This window comes from Tachysurus fulvidraco, chromosome 3, assembly GCF_022655615.1.
Source record: "Tachysurus fulvidraco isolate hzauxx_2018 chromosome 3, HZAU_PFXX_2.0, whole genome shotgun sequence".
Taxonomy (NCBI): domain Eukaryota; kingdom Metazoa; phylum Chordata; class Actinopteri; order Siluriformes; family Bagridae; genus Tachysurus; species Tachysurus fulvidraco.
In genome coordinates this window covers 10,703,414-10,721,287 of record NC_062520.1, presented here as the reverse complement: position 1 = coordinate 10,721,287, position 17,874 = coordinate 10,703,414, and the positions used below count along the sequence as shown (strand labels likewise).

The following is a 17,874-nucleotide window of genomic DNA, read 5'->3' as shown; positions in this document are numbered from 1 at the left end:
ATAATATACTGTGTTCAAAACCTTGTTCCTTTAAAGGTATTTTACAGTTTGATACTGTAGCTTGTCTGGTATTCTTCAAAAAGGTTTATAACATTGTATATTTAAAAACCTGGTAAAATTAAAAGTGAAAAATGATAAATGAACATATTAGTCACAGACCAAGTATCAAAAAAGCTTACTTTTGCTTTTTTCATTTCAACTCCTATGTGAGGAAATTTGCTAAAATAAACCGCTTTTATTATTTATGTATGTTCTTATGTAATGTCATATGACAGCTTTTATAAAAACAATATCAGATTTAATTAAGACCCGACAAGAAACTATAGTAAGTAAAATTACTATTAGTATTAATATTCTTAAATAAAATAAAATAAAAATCTTTTTACAGTAATATACTACCAATAATAATCCTGCAAAAATTTAGGCATTTCATAAACATTACAGTGAAAACACTAAATATTAATTACAGTAACTACAACTCTGCTGACAGTGATCATATGGATGAAAAAGATTACATTTTTGTAATTTGCTTGTTGCAAATGCATTTTGATTGTGACAATGGAACAGTAGAGAACGGAAAAGAATATTGAAGGTTGCATATCAGAATCAAAGCATTACACTGATTACAGGTATAAACCTGGTAAAATGAAAAGTGAAAAATGATAAATGAACATATTAGTCACACACCAGGTAAACAGTCTAAAATTAGGTTGTTAACAAAACATTTGTTATTCTAATAGTTTGAAATTATGTTTCTTATTAATGAAGAAAATTATAAGTACTCCATACCCCTTACAGCAGCGTTGTCCTATGAGTGAAACAGAGGAGGGTATGGCATACTTCAAGAGACCACAGTGACGTGAAAGAAAGCAAAGTTAAGCTCTGTGGGTGTGTGTGAGGGTGGAAAAGTTCACTTCAAAAAGAAATAGTCTGTTTGAGTAGCCCTTCACCTGCTAGGGTTATATTAAGACCTACTGTACAATGGGAACATACTGTATTCTGAAGGTCCCCAGAAACAGAACTGATATATAGGCCTTTGAAGATATTGTAGCCATTAAATCCCTCAATTGCTGAGACATACAGTTTGACAGCACATGACAAGAAATGTAGAAACACAGCAGCAGTCTATCAATCTTTCTCACAGTTACACTATCCACAAATACATATTGCTACTCATGGTGTTTTATTAATGAAAAATATGGTGACTAAATTTATTCAGATCAATGTTATTTTGAGTGATAATTTGAAGTATTACAGACAATTTCATTCAATTTTATTCAATATAGTTTACAGCACTTATCACACTATTCATCATGCTTTATCAACAATAAATATCATGTATATCATATATATCATGTGTCCTAGACCTCAAAATGTTCAAATGCTATTGCGTACTTTACCTCAATAACCTTGAAACTGAAGTAGTCTATAAGTTTCAAAAAGGGACACAGTTCGTATGTGACAAGATGCTATGATTAATATGGCACCTTCAGGGACACACCATCTGCTGACACTCGGATCACACAGCATAGCTGCCCTTCTCAATAAGAGAGAGGCATTCAGGAGGAATTTCACAGGTTTATCTTCGTCCTCAAGGACAAAGGGAAGGAAACAATATGAAGAAAACAAATCACTTTGCCACCAGCTAAACAGACAACAATAGACATTCAGGGTCGTATGAAACCAAGACAGTCCTGCATGCCAGTCATCTTTATATAGACTCTCAGTTGAGCAGCAGTAATTTTTTTTTTATCTTCTTATATATAAATATCTCATGATCACCTGCGTGTATATATCCTTTTAGCACTTAAGCAAATAATTTGGCATAACAACATATTGTAAATTGGGTGTAATTACTTAACAACAATACTTTTTCTAGTACACTGGCATTCCATTTCACATTTTAATAACTACAAACGAATAGATTATTTTATTATTGCAAGTTTGATATAAAAGTGTGATATGTTTTTATCTGTTTGTTAATGTTACAGAACATTGTAGTGGTCGAAGAAAAAGCCTTCAAAAGTTTAGATGCTTATGAACAAGCAATTGGAGCATCTCAGAGAGCATAAATGGGTTTAAATGAGTAAATCACCATTTACTTTGGAGATATAAGCATTTGAGTGAAAAACAAATGCTTTTTCTTAATATGTGAATATATTGCCATAACAGGCTAGGTACAAACAGAAATACTTACTTACAAATTCTTAAAGCTTGTGAAGTTTCTTTTGGAGAAGGAAGATAAAGAACCAGATAAATATTGACATATCATATTCTGCATGTGAATTAATAAAATATTGTTTTAAAAGACCAAGCTTTGTTAAAGAGAAGAAATAAATCTGGAAAAATTTAAGAAATTGTGGTGAAGGAACTATTAGCATTGTTTATGTACGGGCCTAACGTCATCACTTACTGAAAATAAGGAATACAAATAGCATTTAAATTAAAAGGTAGCCAAAGGAATGAATTTAAAATGAATTTAAAATGTTAATCGGATACATTTTAACACACTGCACTGTCTCTTTGTGACCCATTAAACTTTCAGTTTACTATTCATTTTGTAATCTTAAGGCATATTTTATTTTTATTCACTTCATTATTACTTTTCATGTCTCAAGAATATTTTTAATTATCTACTGAATTTGCTTGATAAACTTCATTAGTTCAGCGGACGCTTTCAGTTTGATCGCGGTTAATAAACTGAACTATAAAAACAGAACTATTAAAACCCAGAAACCTAGAAAATACCTATAGCAATTAAAGTAAGACTATGACAATAACAACAAAATGATTGCATGTATTGTGTAACAATTCAATTACATTTTATTTTGATAAAGCTTTTACTAATGGACATTGTCCAAAGCAGCTTTAAAAAAAGTCTAAAGATTTAACAAAATTGCAAAGTTTAAAATGAAATATTTTTATTCTATTATAATGAGTAAGCAAGAGGCAACAATGAGTACTCCCTTAGATGACATGAGGAAAAATCCCTGAGCAAAACTAGACTCAAAAGTGAACCCATCCCCATTTAGGTGACACAGATAATATGATTATAAATAACATCCTTTTCACAACTGTATAAAGTCAAGTGAAGTAAAATTTCATCAGATTTTACACTGATCACTAATCAGATTGGAACAAGCTTTAAAGCACTCTGCTATGCACACATCTGCTACACTTCTTTGACCAATGTCACATGTCACTGAATGTATAAAAAGGATTCCTATAGGCTAAAGTTGCCATACCATGTGTTCATGCAAATCAAGTGACATGACGACCTACTGTACCACTAACAATAGGCCACCCATTGTTCAAGAGGTACAAATGGTTGTGTTGGTGGCCTTGCACTGTGGGGTGCTGACTACTTGAGGGACCTGCACAGCTGAGAATGGATCTTTTGCGTGATACTACCATGTTCAAAATGGAATGTTCCAGGATGTCAGGGACTGGGGTTAATAGTGTGAGGGTGTTAGTCCCCAACATCTTCAAGAAGTCACAAGTCCTTACAATTATATGTTAGCACCTGCTAGGAGTTCTCAAAATGTACATGATATCAGACAGATTTCTTGACCTCTGACATTGAGCAGCATGACTGGATTTACTAACATACCAACACCAACTATCTTTTGCTTCATTGAAAACATCATTTTTACTGTACATTGTGACTACTATTACTTTTTTATTACTTTTTCTGTCTTACAGGAAGAGCAGGATGAGTGATGTGAATCTTTCTTAAAAGCTTGTTACCATGGTTGTGACCAGGCTCCCAATGATTTGTATGCCTGCAGTTGGATAAAATCAAATTAAGGTTTAATTCTCTGCTTTTGAATAACTTTAGTTGCTTTATATACAGTCAGTCCATTACATGGACACAATGGCTCATCAAACATTGGATTCATTAATCCAAATTCAGAAAAAATAAATAAATAAAAGTCAAGTAAATGGAAATTACAACATGATTATGGTTCGAAGTGACAATTTTTCATAACTTAATTCAGATAAAGCCACTGTATAGAAAAAGTTGTAATATTTTTTGTAGGTTTGGGTATATTTTTGACACACTATTAATTTAGATATTCACATTCATGTCACATATTAGTAAATGATACATAGATTTTTTTTTTCTCAAAACATAAGGTTGTGTCTAATGGGTAAATAAAAGGCAACCCATCCCATGTTTTACTTTTGACTCACTTACTTTCAACTACACTTTGTGTTCCAAGAAGTACCAATTCAAAATAAATTATAGTTACTGTACTATATTGTAAATACCCTGATATGGCCTATTTTATGCCTAAACCAAATAGTTGCAATAATCACGATGAATAAACACACTGTTCAATAATTAATTTTAGCATCGATTCTCTCTTTATATTCCCTATAAAAATATTACTATTATTATTGATAATAGTTATTTAAAAGTATAAAGTGATGTACTTGGTCACACAGGCCTAATATCATACAGGCTGCTATCTTCTAAAATACCATGATGTCCGCTGTCACTTTGATGCAAAAAATTAAACTGATCAGCAATATATTCACTATGAATGTACAATAAAGAATTAATTACAGAACAACATAAGCATTTAAAACTTATAAAGCTATGTACCAGTTCTCTTTTAAGAAAAACTATGAAGAAACAAAGTACTGAGGACAATAAACAAGCAATTTAAGAAAGATAGCCTACAGTGAGAAGACTGTCAAACTGGACCTCATCCATTAGTGGTGTTTTTGTTAACCTGTTATTAGATCATAAAACAAGTTCCTTCTGGTGTTAATGATGTTTCTATAGAAACCTGAGTTATTTCCACCCTGAAACCTGTTGTTAGAAAAACACCATATATGTCAACCTCTTGGAAACCTCCTCCAGTCATTTGTAAGGAGAAGGGGAAGGGGTTCATTTTCAAATTAGCTGTACCATTGTTGGTCATCCACCTATGACCATTTTAGGATGATTGATTCCCTTTAAAAAGGGGGCATGGAGTCTTATAGGAACACTCCACTACACTGCCTGAAGGTAAGCAGAGATGACAAGGTCTTAGCAAGCTTTGCTAAGGAGTCAGCTTCTTGTGTGACATTACAATAACCAAATACTGGGCTAAAGCAGATATTCTATGATCTTGTATATTGAAATGTGATGTTATAGCAATTTAATTTTAGCATAATCTTGTTAATAGTGTGACAAAGAACTTAATCAAAGCTGATCAATTCTTCCTTTCATTCTTACATGACATCAAAGAGACCAAGAAAGAACTTGAAGGATTGAAAGCAGGTAGGTCTCTAGATTTCAGGATGGGTGATGCATTAATGGAGGAGTTTGGTGCCGCCGCACCTTTTCTGCGCAAGTCAGACAAGGAGCGCCTGGAGGCCCAGACTCGTCCTTTTGACATAAAACGGGAATGCTTTGTGCCGGATCCTGAAGTCGAGTATGTTAAAGGCACCGTATCCAGCCGAGATGGAGACAAGGTCACTGTTAACACTGAATATGGAAAGGTAGAAATCTGAGCCCAACATTACAAAGGAACTAATAATTACGAATAATTTTAAAGCATCAATGATCTAAAGCCTCTGTTTTTCTATTTCACAGACAGTGACTGTGAAGGAGTGTGATGTTCACCCTCAGAACCCACCAAAGTTTGATAAAATTGAGGACATGGCCATGTTCACCTTCCTGCATGAACCTGCTGTGCTGTTTAACCTCAAAGAGCGTTACGCAGCCTGGATGATCTACGTGAGTAAAAAGGATATGACACTTGAAAAACACGTTAATAATAAAGATGTCACATGTTGATTTCATTCTTAAATATCTCTTTCAGACCTACTCAGGACTTTTCTGTGTAACTGTCAACCCCTACAAGTGGCTGCCAGTGTACAACCAGGAAGTTGTTGTTGCCTACAGAGGCAAGAAGAGGACTGAAGCTCCTCCTCACATCTTCTCCATTTCTGATAACGCCTACCAGTACATGTTGGCAGGTAAATGTCATGTATAGTGTCTCACAGTGTGTCTGTCAACGTGTCTAATCTTTAGTTATTTATTTAGTTATTTATTTATTTACTTACTTACTTATTTATTTTTACTTAAATTTTTCACCTACAGACAGAGAGAACCAGTCAGTCCTGATCACGTAAGTAGAAAATTTACTCTGATTTTTAAAGACACATACAATGCAGTGTATACTTATGATGAATATTTGACTATCACTAGTGGAGAATCTGGTGCAGGAAAGACTGTCAACACCAAGAGAGTCATCCAGTACTTTGCTAGCATTGCAGCAACACCTGGAAAGAAAGATTCATCTTCTGAGAAAAAGGTTATTGACTCATGTTATTAAGAAGATTATTTAGCCACAATGTTCCTAAATATAAGCCACTGAATACATATAATACCTTTTTTCAGGGCACCCTGGAGGATCAAATTATCCAGTGTAACCCTGCCCTAGAGGCCTTTGGTAATGCCAAGACCATCCGAAATGACAACTCATCTCGTTTTGTGAGTTTATTTCATATATGTTTATATTAATCTTGTAAGAACAAAGGAAATGTGTAAAACTTACCTGGTCTTATTTACCCATAGGGCAAATTCATTCGTATCCACTTTGGTGTCAGTGGAAAATTGTCCTCTGCTGACATTGAGACTTGTAAGTACAAATCTAATTCATACAAATTTTCAAGTGTAAAAAGAACTGCTTATAATGAACAAATTGCAATGTGAACTTTTTTATCTAGATCTTCTGGAAAAGTCTCGTGTGACTTTTCAGCTTAAGGCTGAGAGAGATTACCACATCTTCTACCAGATCCTGTCTCAAAGGAAACCAGAATTGCTGGGTTAGTGCAGTATTCTGCCTACACTATATAGTGTGCTATGTTTGATAAATACACCTAAATTTTGTTGTTGCTGGTTCATAAAATAAAAAGTGTTAGTAATTAATAAATGAGGGCCACAAAGTTAGATGGTATATAGCAGTGGGTCTTATTGACTTGTTGACATATACATTTGATACATGAAGATGAAATGTGAATGTGTATTCTATTTATCTTACAGAAATGTTGCTCATCACCAACAACCCCTATGACTATGCTTACATCTCCCAAGGAGAGACACAAGTGGCCTCTATTAATGATGCTGATGAGCTTATAGCTACTGATGTATGTATTAAACTTAAATATTGCTTTAATGCTAAACCTTTAATAATATAAAAAATTATTAATAATAATTGATCTATATATAATGTATAGTATAATACAATGTATTTGGCCAACAGGAAGCTTTTGATGTGCTAGGCTTTACCCAAGAAGAAAAGAATGGCATTTATAAACTGACTGGTGCCATCATGCACTTTGGTAACATGAAGTTCAAGCAAAAGCAGAGAGAGGAGCAGGCTGAGGCTGACGGCACTGAGGGTCAGTGTTATCCTTTAGAAATGTTTATATGGTGTGGGTGTAGCACTGCACATTAAACAATTTGCAATACATCAATTCACAGTTTCTTCCTTATCTAAACAGATGCTGACAAAGTCGCATATCTGATGGGTCTAAACTCTGCCGATCTGCTTAAGGGTTTGTGTCACCCAAGAGTCAAAGTTGGAAATGAGTGGGTCACCAAGGGACAGAATGTCCAGCAGGTAATAAAATTGAGTTTTTTCTGTTGTATTATTCGCCTCTTCTAAAGATGAAGTCTTTAATAATTGACTACTGTTTATTTTTTAGGTGTACTATTCAATTGGTGCGCTTTCAAAATCAGTGTACGAGAAGATGTTCCTTTGGATGGTTGTGAGAATTAACCAATCTCTGGACACCAAGCAGCCTCGCCAGTACTTCATTGGTGTGCTGGATATCGCTGGCTTTGAGATCTTTGATGTACGTGTTAAAACAATACTGCTTTTAGTTTTTCATCCATGTTGCTGGGATTTTTTTCTCTACTTTTTTTGGCTTCATGCTTGTTAATGACACTGTATTTCTACTGCAGTTCAACACCTTTGAGCAGCTGTGCATCAACTTTACTAATGAGAAGTTGCAGCAGTTTTTCAATCACCACATGTTTGTGCTGGAGCAAGAAGAATACAAGAAAGAGGGTATTGAGTGGGAGTTCATTGACTTCGGCATGGACTTACAAGCTTGTATTGAGCTTATTGAAAAGGTAAGCATACAATACTAAGCATAGACTGAAAAAAATCACTTTATTTTCCAAAAAAATATCACTGACCACTTACTCTCTGAATTTCAGCCCATGGGTATCATGTCCATCCTTGAAGAGGAGTGCATGTTCCCCAAAGCCAGTGATGCCACATTCAAAGCTAAGCTTTATGACAATCACTTGGGCAAATCTAACAATTTCCAGAAGCCCAGGATTGTAAAAGGTAGACCAGAGGCTCACTTTGCCCTGGTTCACTATGCTGGCACTGTTGACTACAACATTAACAACTGGCTGGTGAAGAACAAGGATCCACTCAATGAAACTGTTGTGGGGCTATACCAGAAGTCCACTCTAAAGCTGTTAGGCACTCTCTTTGCCGGTTATGCTGGAGCTGACTCAGGTAAGGGAATTTAGAGAACTGGAGATTAGTAGCAAAAAACTGTTGATGAAAGGAATGTTTCTGTTATATATATATGTTTGAAACCAAATGACTCTCAAAATGAGAATAAATATTTGGAGGGTATGTGGATGGTAACATACTAGCGAACAAATTCAGTTTTAATAAGACTTGTGAAGGTTGAGCATAAAATTTGGGCCAAATAAAACACCATTTAAGTATGCATCAGCGCCACAAAAGCAGATAAATAAGTACATGCACATCAAAGTAAGAGTATAGCAAGGTTAATGGCATCTGTTATAAGGATTTAGCATGCCTGGGTTATAATCCATTAAACATGAAGAGGCTGGAAAATTGGGCAGGCTACAGATTTATATTCTCACCATAGATTATTTTTGGCTGCAGTACAAACGAAAAAGTGGAAAAGCGAATATACTGAAATGAAAAAGAAAGGCAACTATACTATATAAATTGCTTAAAACTGAAGATTGCTTTGTTTCAAACAGCTTCAGACTCTGGAAAGGGTGGAAAAGGTGCAAAAAAGAAGGGTTCATCATTCCAGACTGTGTCTGCCCTCCATCGTGTGAGTTGTTAAACAATTCTTACACAAAGGTGCAGTAAAATATGAGTAGTAATGCAACTTAAACTTACTGTTATACCATCAACAGGAGAATCTGAACAAGTTGATGACAAACTTGAAATCCACACACCCACACTTTGTGCGCTGCCTCATCCCCAATGAGACAAAGACTCCTGGGGCCATGGAGAATCCTCTCGTGATGCACCAGCTACGCTGTAACGGTGTGCTGGAAGGCATCAGGATCTGCAGAAAGGGGTTCCCTAACAGGATCCTGTATGGTGACTTCAAACAACGGTGAGTTTTTCTTAATCCATTACTTTTTATTTGAACAGAAAAATCCTGCACGTATTTAAGATCTTATGTGTTATTTACTCACTTCTGTTCAGGTATCGTATCCTGAATCCTGCTGCTATTCCTGAGGGGCAGTTTATTGACAACAAGAAAGGTGCAGAGAAACTACTTGGCTCTCTGGACATTGACCACAGCCAATATAAACTGGGACACACAAAGGTATTATGAATATACATGTTAAGTTTCAAATAAGCAACTTTCCCTGTTCTTCTCAGACACAAAATCTCTCATGCAATCATCTCTGTTTAGGTGTTCTTCAAGGCTGGTCTTCTGGGTACACTTGAGGAAATGCGAGATGACCGCCTTGCACTCATCATTACTGGGATTCAGGCGAGGGCTCGTGGTATACTTTCAAGGATTGAATTCCAGAAGATTGTAGAAAGGAGGTAGGTTATATTGGCTTTCGAATATTGTTTTTAACTAACTTTCCTAATCTAATAAATTAAATAATACATCTATTTAATAAAATTTATGCAGGGATGCCTTGTTGGTAATCCAGTGGAATGTCCGAGCTTTCATGGGTGTGAAGAACTGGCCATGGATGAAGCTGTACTTTAAGATCAAACCTTTGCTGAAGTCAGCTGAGGCTGAGAAAGAAATGGCCAATATGAAAGAAGAATTCACAAAGTTGAAAGAGGCCTATGCTAAATCTGAAGCTCGCAGGAAAGAACTGGAAGAGAAAATGGTCTCTCTTCTCCAAGAGAAAAATGACCTACAGCTCCATGTCCAATCTGTAAGTGCTGTAGAATTAATCAAAATGAGCATATGTATTTATGTATATATGTATGAATTATACATTTATAATGTTATGCTTATTTGTTGACACAAGAATGCCGTTTTCTAAGCTGTTGAAACATTATGTGCATTTTTAGGAACAAGATAACCTTGCTGATGCGGAAGAGCGATGTGAAGGTCTAATTAAGAACAAGATCCAACTTGAAGCAAAATGCAAAGAGTTGACTGAGAGACTGGAAGATGAAGAGGAAATGAATGCTGAGCTGGTTGCAAAGAAAAGAAAACTTGAGGATGAATGCTCTGAGCTGAAGAAAGACATTGATGATCTGGAGCTTACCTTGGCCAAAGTGGAGAAAGAAAAGCATGCTACTGAAAATAAGGTAGGTTCTACCATCATTTTAATTGTTCTGTCATTTACTTTAGTGCAATTCAACTTTGGTAGAAGCAAGCATTGTTTCAATGTACTGAAGCAATGCTATACATATTAGGTTAAAAACCTGACTGAGGAAATGGCGGCTCTGGATGAAATCATCGCCAAGCTGACCAAGGAGAAAAAAGCTCTCCAGGAAGCTCATCAGCAAACACTGGATGATCTGCAGAGTGAGGAGGACAAAGTCAACACTCTGACCAAAGCCAAAGCTAAACTGGAGCAGCAAGTTGATGATGTGGGTAACAGATAATACTTTATAAAAAATATTTTAACAGAGGACTAAAGAGGATAATAAATTTGCTCTTTTTTCCCCACTGACATCCTCTAGCTTGAGGGATCTCTCGAACAAGAAAAGAAAATTCGAATGGACCTTGAGCGAGCCAAGAGAAAACTTGAGGGTGACTTGAAGTTGACTCAAGAGAATGTGATGGATTTGGAAAATGACAAGCAGCAAATGGAGGAAAGGCTTAAAAAGTAAGAATTGAAATATATTTTCTGAAATTCATTTATAATGGCACAGAAACTAAAATATCCTATTTATTCTACAGAAAAGACTTTGAGGTCAGCCAACTTAACAGTAAAATCGAGGATGAACAAGCAATGGGAGCCCAACTCCAGAAGAAACTGAAGGAGTTGCAGGTAATGGAAGAAACCTAAACAAAACAAAATGTCTGCATTGTTGAAATGTAAAATTTCTAAAATCAAATGTTCTGGAAACAGGCTCGTATTGAAGAGCTTGAAGAAGAGTTGGAGGCTGAGAGAGCTGCTCGTGCCAAGGTTGAGAAGCAAAGGGCAGATCTGGCTCGAGAACTGGAGGAGATCAGTGAGAGGCTGGAGGAGGCTGGTGGTGCCACTGCAGCTCAGATTGAAATGAACAAGAAGAGAGAGGCTGAGTTCCAGAAACTGCGCAGAGACCTTGAAGAGGCCACCCTGCATCATGAAGCCACTGCTGCAACTTTAAGAAAGAAACATGCTGACAGTGTTGCAGATCTGGGAGAACAGATTGATAACCTTCAGCGAGTGAAGCAGAAGCTTGAGAAGGAGAAGAGTGAACTGAGACTGGAGCTGGATGATGTGGTCTCCAACATGGAGCAGATTGTTAAAGCCAAGGTAACAATGAATAATTATGTACAGTGTATACAGACATTTATATTTTATCTTCAAAATAAAGACATCAAAATTCATCAAATTTTCCAGGCAAACTTGGAGAAAATGTGTAGAACCCTGGAAGACCAAATGAGTGAATTCAGGACCAAAGCTGAGGAAGGCCAGCGCACAATCAATGATTTTTCAATGCAGAAGGCAAAGCTTCAAACTGAAAATGGTAAGCCTGTCAGCAACCAAACATTAAAGGTGGGGTGTACGTTGTTTGAGAAACGCTTCAGAAAACTGAGTTGGGCCGACAAACAAAACAAACGTGTAGCCAATGAGCAGAAAGGGGCTTGTCTTATCAATATGCAGCGGAGAGAGTGTTCAGTGCACATGTCTGAAATTAGCAGAAAGCGATTGAAACATTGACATGGCAGATAACAACGAAAAGCGAAAAAAGATCAGATATAAGATCAGCTTTCCAGCGCTGGAGAGAACTTCCGCATGAAATGGAGCTAAACCTTTCACGGTACAACACACAGTACTACAAAAACACATTCGTATTGTATTTATTGATAAAAATATCCCCTCAGAGCTATCAAAAAAGGGGTGACACCCATTTGGGTTAGGGCCGTGTTTCTTTTGGTGATTTCAAATGTCAACTTTGGCTTTCAAACATTGTACACCCCACTTTTAAACCATATTTATACAGTGTAATTCATCTTAGATTTGTCTCATCATTTAAGGTGAGCTTTCCAGACAATTGGAAGAAAAGGATTCACTGGTCTCTCAGCTGACAAGAGGGAAACAGTCCTACACCCAGCAGATTGAGGATCTCAAGAGACAGCTGGAAGAGGAAGTCAAGGTATCTTTCAATGCTCATTAATTAGCACATAAAACCTACAAAAAACCCCACTATAACCATGCTATCAACTGATTTCCAGGCCAAGAATGCCTTGGCTCATGCAGTGCAGTCGGCTCGTCATGATTCTGACCTGCTCAGAGAGCAGTATGAAGAGGAGCAGGAGGCTAAGGCTGAGCTACAGCGCAGTCTTTCCAAAGCAAACTCTGAGGTAGCTCAGTGGAGAACCAAGTATGAAACTGATGCCATCCAGAGAACAGAAGAGCTGGAGGATGCAAAGTAAGTGCCTTGTACATAAAACCTTACTTTTATATAACCTGTCTATATAATTACAATTCAGTTTAATTGGACATTTTAGAAATAATGCTTTGGGAGCTAGATTTTTTTTGCATAATATCATCAAGGGAAAACAAATTATACACGATATGTTTTGTAACAAGCTGTGATAATTTTTAATATCTATTTATTTAACATATTTATTTATTCAGGAAAAAACTTGCTCAGCGTCTGCAAGAAGCAGAGGAAGCTGTGGAAGCTGTAAATGCCAAATGTTCTTCTCTGGAGAAAACTAAACACAGACTGCAGAATGAGATTGAAGATCTTATGGTTGATGTAGAAAGATCCAATGCTGCTGCTGCTGCTCTGGACAAGAAGCAAAGGAACTTTGACAAGGTGACAAACAAACTGATATTAGCTCTTAATTGCACCAGGGATACTTTTCCAAATCTAGTCATTTGCAAATGAATTTAACCTGCAAAGAAGAAAACATGTCATTATTGTCTTCTTTAGTTTCACCTGAAATCCTCCTGATGTACTGGAAGTGTTTCTGTGCTCAATAGATATCTATGCTCCACAGGTCCTGGCTGAATGGAAGCAAAAGTATGAAGAGTCCCAGTCTGAGTTGGAAAGCTCTCAGAAAGATGCCAGATCTCTAAGCACTGAGCTCTTCAAACTGAAAAATTCCTATGAGGAGTCTTTGGACCATCTGGAGACCATGAAGAGGGAGAACAAGAACTTGCAAGGTTCTTATAATTTGAACATTATTCAAAATAACAGTGTTTACATTTCAGATTGTTTGTTAATGCCTTGTTTTCTATTAAAAAGAGGAAATTGCTGATCTCACTGAACAACTTGGTGAAAGTGGGAAGAGTATTCATGAGCTGGAAAAAGCAAGGAAACAGTTGGAGCAGGAGAAGGCTGAGATTCAAGCAGCTCTTGAGGAAGCTGAGGTGAATTTATGAAAATGGTCACATTCCTGGATTATACTATGATACTTCTATTTATTCAAAACAAAATACTTCCTGTTATCTGTTACTAACAGGGATCTCTTGAGCATGAGGAGGGCAAAATTCTTAGAGCTCAACTGGAGTTCAACCAGGTAAAGGCTGACATTGAGCGTAAGCTGTCTGAAAAGGATGAGGAAATGGAGCAGGCCAAGAGAAACCAACAAAGAGTGGTGGATACCCTGCAAAGCTCTCTGGAGTCTGAGACTCGCAGCAGAAACGAAGCCCTCAGAATTAAGAAGAAGATGGAAGGAGACTTAAATGAGATGGAGATACAGCTCAGCCAGGCTAACAGGCAGGCTGCAGAGGCCCAGAAACAGCTGAAGAGTCTCCATGGACATATGAAGGTATGCCAAAAAAAATTCTTTGTATAATTTAAGTATACTGAGATTTTTTTTATTAAATTATTCATTTTGTACTTTTTCAGGATTCTCAACTGCAGCTGGATGATGCTCTTCGTGGTAACGATGATCTCAAAGAGAACATTGCTATTGTGGAGAGACGTAACAATCTACTCCAGGCTGAACTGGATGAACTAAGATCCCTTGTAGAGCAGACAGAGAGAGGCCGCAAACTGGCTGAACAAGAACTGCTGGATGTCAGTGAGAGGGTTCAGCTACTGCACTCTCAGGTAGTATACTGATTTCTTTTTTTAATTACAGGGCAGATACAGTTGAATATGAATTATAAAATCTCTATGCATTTTTAGAACACTAGCTTGCTGAACCAGAAGAAGAAACTAGAGGGAGACACTTCTCAGCTGCAGACTGAGGTAGAGGAGGCTGTCCAAGAGTGCAGGAATGCTGAGGAAAAAGCCAAAAAAGCCATCACTGATGCTGCCATGATGGCAGAAGAGCTAAAGAAGGAGCAGGATACCAGTGCTCACCTGGAGCGCATGAAGAAGAACATGGAGCAGACCATTAAAGACCTCCAGCACCGTCTGGATGAAGCTGAGCAAATCGCCATGAAAGGTGGCAAGAAGCAGGTCCAGAAGCTGGAGGCTAGGGTATGTTCCTATGTTTATCTCAATCTGACTCCAGAAAAATGAAACATCCATTTGTTACACTCATTCTATTTAATTAGGTCAGAGAGCTGGAAAGTGAAGTGGAGCTGGAACAGAGGAAATCCAGTGAGTCAATTAAGGGCGTCCGTAAATATGAGCGCCGTATTAAGGAGCTGACCTACCAGGTTATTTCCCTTATCAACAAAGTTTAATATGCAATAACATTAAAAAACAAGAATGACAGAATTTAGTATATATTCCTGCTTTTTATTTTGTAGACTGAGGAGGATCGCAAGAATCTTGCCCGTCTGCAGGACCTTGTGGACAAACTTCAGCTAAAGGTCAAGTCCTACAAGAGAGCTGCTGAGGAGTCTGTAAGTTTATTGTCGAACTAAACTACTCTACTTTTGCTGTTTGCTATATATTGCCATGAATTGCCATTCACTGTGTTTTCATTTTTAAGGAGGAGCAAGCTAATGCCAATCTTGGAAAGTTCCGCAAACTGCAGCATGAACTGGATGAAGCTGAGGAAAGAGCAGATATTGCAGAGTCCCAAGTCAACAAGTTGAGAGCTAAGAGCCGTGACACTGGTTCCAAGGCAAGTACTGTAATCAATAGCACACAAAAAACACACTGACCAGAACAACATAGTCTGGAAAATGAACAAGGGCAAATTCTCTTCTTTATTTGTTACAGAAAGGACATGATGAAGAGTGAACCTCCCCTGCAGACGTATTGCAGAGCTTTTGAAAATGTGTTAGTCAACAGTCTCATGTAGAATAAATAAGTATTTTAAATTCTAAACTTCCTTGACAGCTCTGATTTTTCACTGCACTCAAAACAGCTACATTAAATAAAGAGTTTAACATAATTTACATTTTTTAACATAATTTACATAATTGACATTATGTCAGATAAAATGAACACAGTGTGCAATGATTTTTTTTTAAACTAATAAATGAAGAAAATATGCCTCTTTTCACATCATAGCGCACATGCAAAAACAAGGTGTCGTGTTGCTGCATAAATTTTAGCATACTGGCACCCATGACAGTAGGGCACAAAATAAGGGGTGGGGGTTCAAGTGAATATATTACAAAAAGTTTTGGTTAGGTGTGCTCCTGGATTTTCATTTCATTTTTTTAAAGTAATTGTCGACAAAAAATAAAAGTTGTGCACTCTGTCAATAGATTTGAAGTCATTGTTTTAGTGTTTCCACCAAGAAATGTACAGTCTTCTAGCAATAGCTTTTTGCAGCTGCTTTAAATATAGCACATTCAGATTTCTCTGGTAAATCCCTATTTTCCCAAAGCATTTGTTAGATGCTGTGATCCTGGGTTAATTTGATGCACCTACTGTAGCTGCTACCATTTGTAGTGAATCACCAAGTGATCTGTAGACAGCTTTGCAACTCCATTTACCCAAACATATGATTGAAAATATTCCAAAAAAGAGGATCACTGTCACCTACACAGAAGAGAGACAACTGCCAAGTCAAGAAGTTTGGTCTAATTAATCTAAAACATGAACATACTTGAGTCTGGTCTTGATCTTACAAGATGGCTTCATTTCGAACTGAGCCCGGCCAAATTATGTGTCCAAGTCATCTGCCTCCAGGCCTGGTAAAAGACACAATTCCAAGGTGTTTCTGAGCTGCAATTCTCTCAACAGGTAAATGTTATTTATTTGTTCTATATGCTTACAATTTACACTGATATCTATCTAAAAAATTACTAGAACATACATTGCATGGGGCTAGGGGCTTGCTAATGGCTAATGTTAACTGTCCAAAATTATTTAATGTGCTTATTCAATTAACTAATGTGAGAACTGAACAAAAGGTCTTTTACAGTATTGCATATGAATAAGGTCCGTAAATTTGATTTTGTAATAACATATGCATGGTGCGGGTTCAAGATCCCATAAGTTTGAAGTTTTTATAAATAAGTTGAAGTTCTTCAAACTTTTTTAACATCATTGGAAGAATCTTGAGCTGTTCTTTGCTTTTGATCAGTTTTCATAATTAATGTATGGTGGCCCATAACTTTGAAACCAGTGTTTTGTTGAGAGAGAAATTCAATTCAATTCAAGTTTATTTGTATAGCGCTTTTTACAATGGGCTTTGTCTCAAAGCAGCTTTACAGAACATAAACATAGAACAGAAGGTAAACATAAGGAGAAGAATAGAGAATTAATATAGTAAAAAATTAAAGATATATATAGAAAAAAGTAATAGAATTTTGTTACAAATTTTATACATTAGTTTTTGTATTCTTCCATAAAAAACACCATTATCTATGCGTCCTACATGTCTCTTTGCATGGATGTGTGAAAAACTGAGATAGTCTCTCTCACCTTTTGTTCAGAACAGATGCAGGAACCTCACTAATAATAGTGCAGTGTTTGACAAAAAGAAGGTTCAGGTTACAGCTTTCAACAAAGGAGGAGTACCACTGTTTCTTCAGTCCTTGCTCCTATGTGATGATAATCCAGATCAATCAAACAGCTGAGAATGGGGCACCAGTAAGAATGTCAAGAGCTTAGAATAGACTGTCCAAGTGTTAAGACTAAGTAAGGTACTTGATGAGAGGGAGCCTGTCAACTGTGAAACAGGGGTGAGGACAGGCTTGACCTGTATCAGTACAAAATATTGTTGATAATAGTCTTAAACTAGAATAATCTAGTTGACACAATTGTCCTTTCAGAATAACTATCCAGTTTCAGAATGCAGCTTAAAAAGGTTTAGTTCTCCAGCGTGATGATGTAAATTTGATAATGTTTGATTTTCTAGTCTTGTTAGACATCCATTACATACAGTCAAACATTAATGTAACATTTTACAAGTTCTCTGTATCAATGTACATAATAATGAAGTGATATTTTGAGATCCATTAAAAGTTGCTTGTATAATGTCAAAAGGAAGAAAATGTTTATTCTAGACTGTCTTTTTATCAATTAATCATCTGAATCAGCTCATAACACCTAAGCATTTACCAATGTGTTCTTTTAA

General features: G+C 36.6%; 1 protein-coding gene across 1 annotated transcript; it reads left to right on the top strand.

Annotated features, from left to right (window-relative positions):
* The first annotated feature begins 5,242 nt into the window (after window positions 1-5,242).
* LOC113644705 (myosin-7-like) lies at window positions 5,243-15,703 on the top strand. Its single transcript, XM_047810892.1, has 37 exons — window positions 5,243-5,493; window positions 5,588-5,731; window positions 5,817-5,973; window positions 6,098-6,125; window positions 6,206-6,311; window positions 6,398-6,490; window positions 6,575-6,638; window positions 6,727-6,825; window positions 7,043-7,146; window positions 7,263-7,401; window positions 7,504-7,622; window positions 7,708-7,857; window positions 7,967-8,137; window positions 8,225-8,534; window positions 9,038-9,114; window positions 9,200-9,405; window positions 9,498-9,621; window positions 9,712-9,848; window positions 9,940-10,195; window positions 10,335-10,577; window positions 10,686-10,862; window positions 10,956-11,101; window positions 11,176-11,266; window positions 11,348-11,737; window positions 11,825-11,951; window positions 12,463-12,581; window positions 12,661-12,857; window positions 13,067-13,250; window positions 13,435-13,600; window positions 13,683-13,807; window positions 13,900-14,208; window positions 14,289-14,492; window positions 14,571-14,867; window positions 14,945-15,049; window positions 15,143-15,238; window positions 15,328-15,462; window positions 15,561-15,703. The coding sequence occupies exons 1-37, from the start codon at window positions 5,293-5,295 to the stop codon at window positions 15,579-15,581; spliced, it is 5,817 nt and encodes a 1,938-aa protein (XP_047666848.1). The 5' UTR covers window positions 5,243-5,292; the 3' UTR covers window positions 15,582-15,703.
* Window positions 15,704-17,874: the final 2,171 nt, after the last annotated feature.

Coding starts and splice junctions, on each gene's coding strand:
- LOC113644705 (XM_047810892.1), top strand. CDS start 5,293: ATGGGTGATGCATTAATGGAGGAGTTTGGTGCCGCCGCACCTTTTCTG. Junction 5,974..6,097: donor CTACCAGTACATGTTGGCAG/GTAAATGTCATG, acceptor TTTCACCTACAG/ACAGAGAGAACCAGTCAGTC. Junction 7,858..7,966: donor CTGGCTTTGAGATCTTTGAT/GTACGTGTTAAA, acceptor TTTCTACTGCAG/TTCAACACCTTTGAGCAGCT.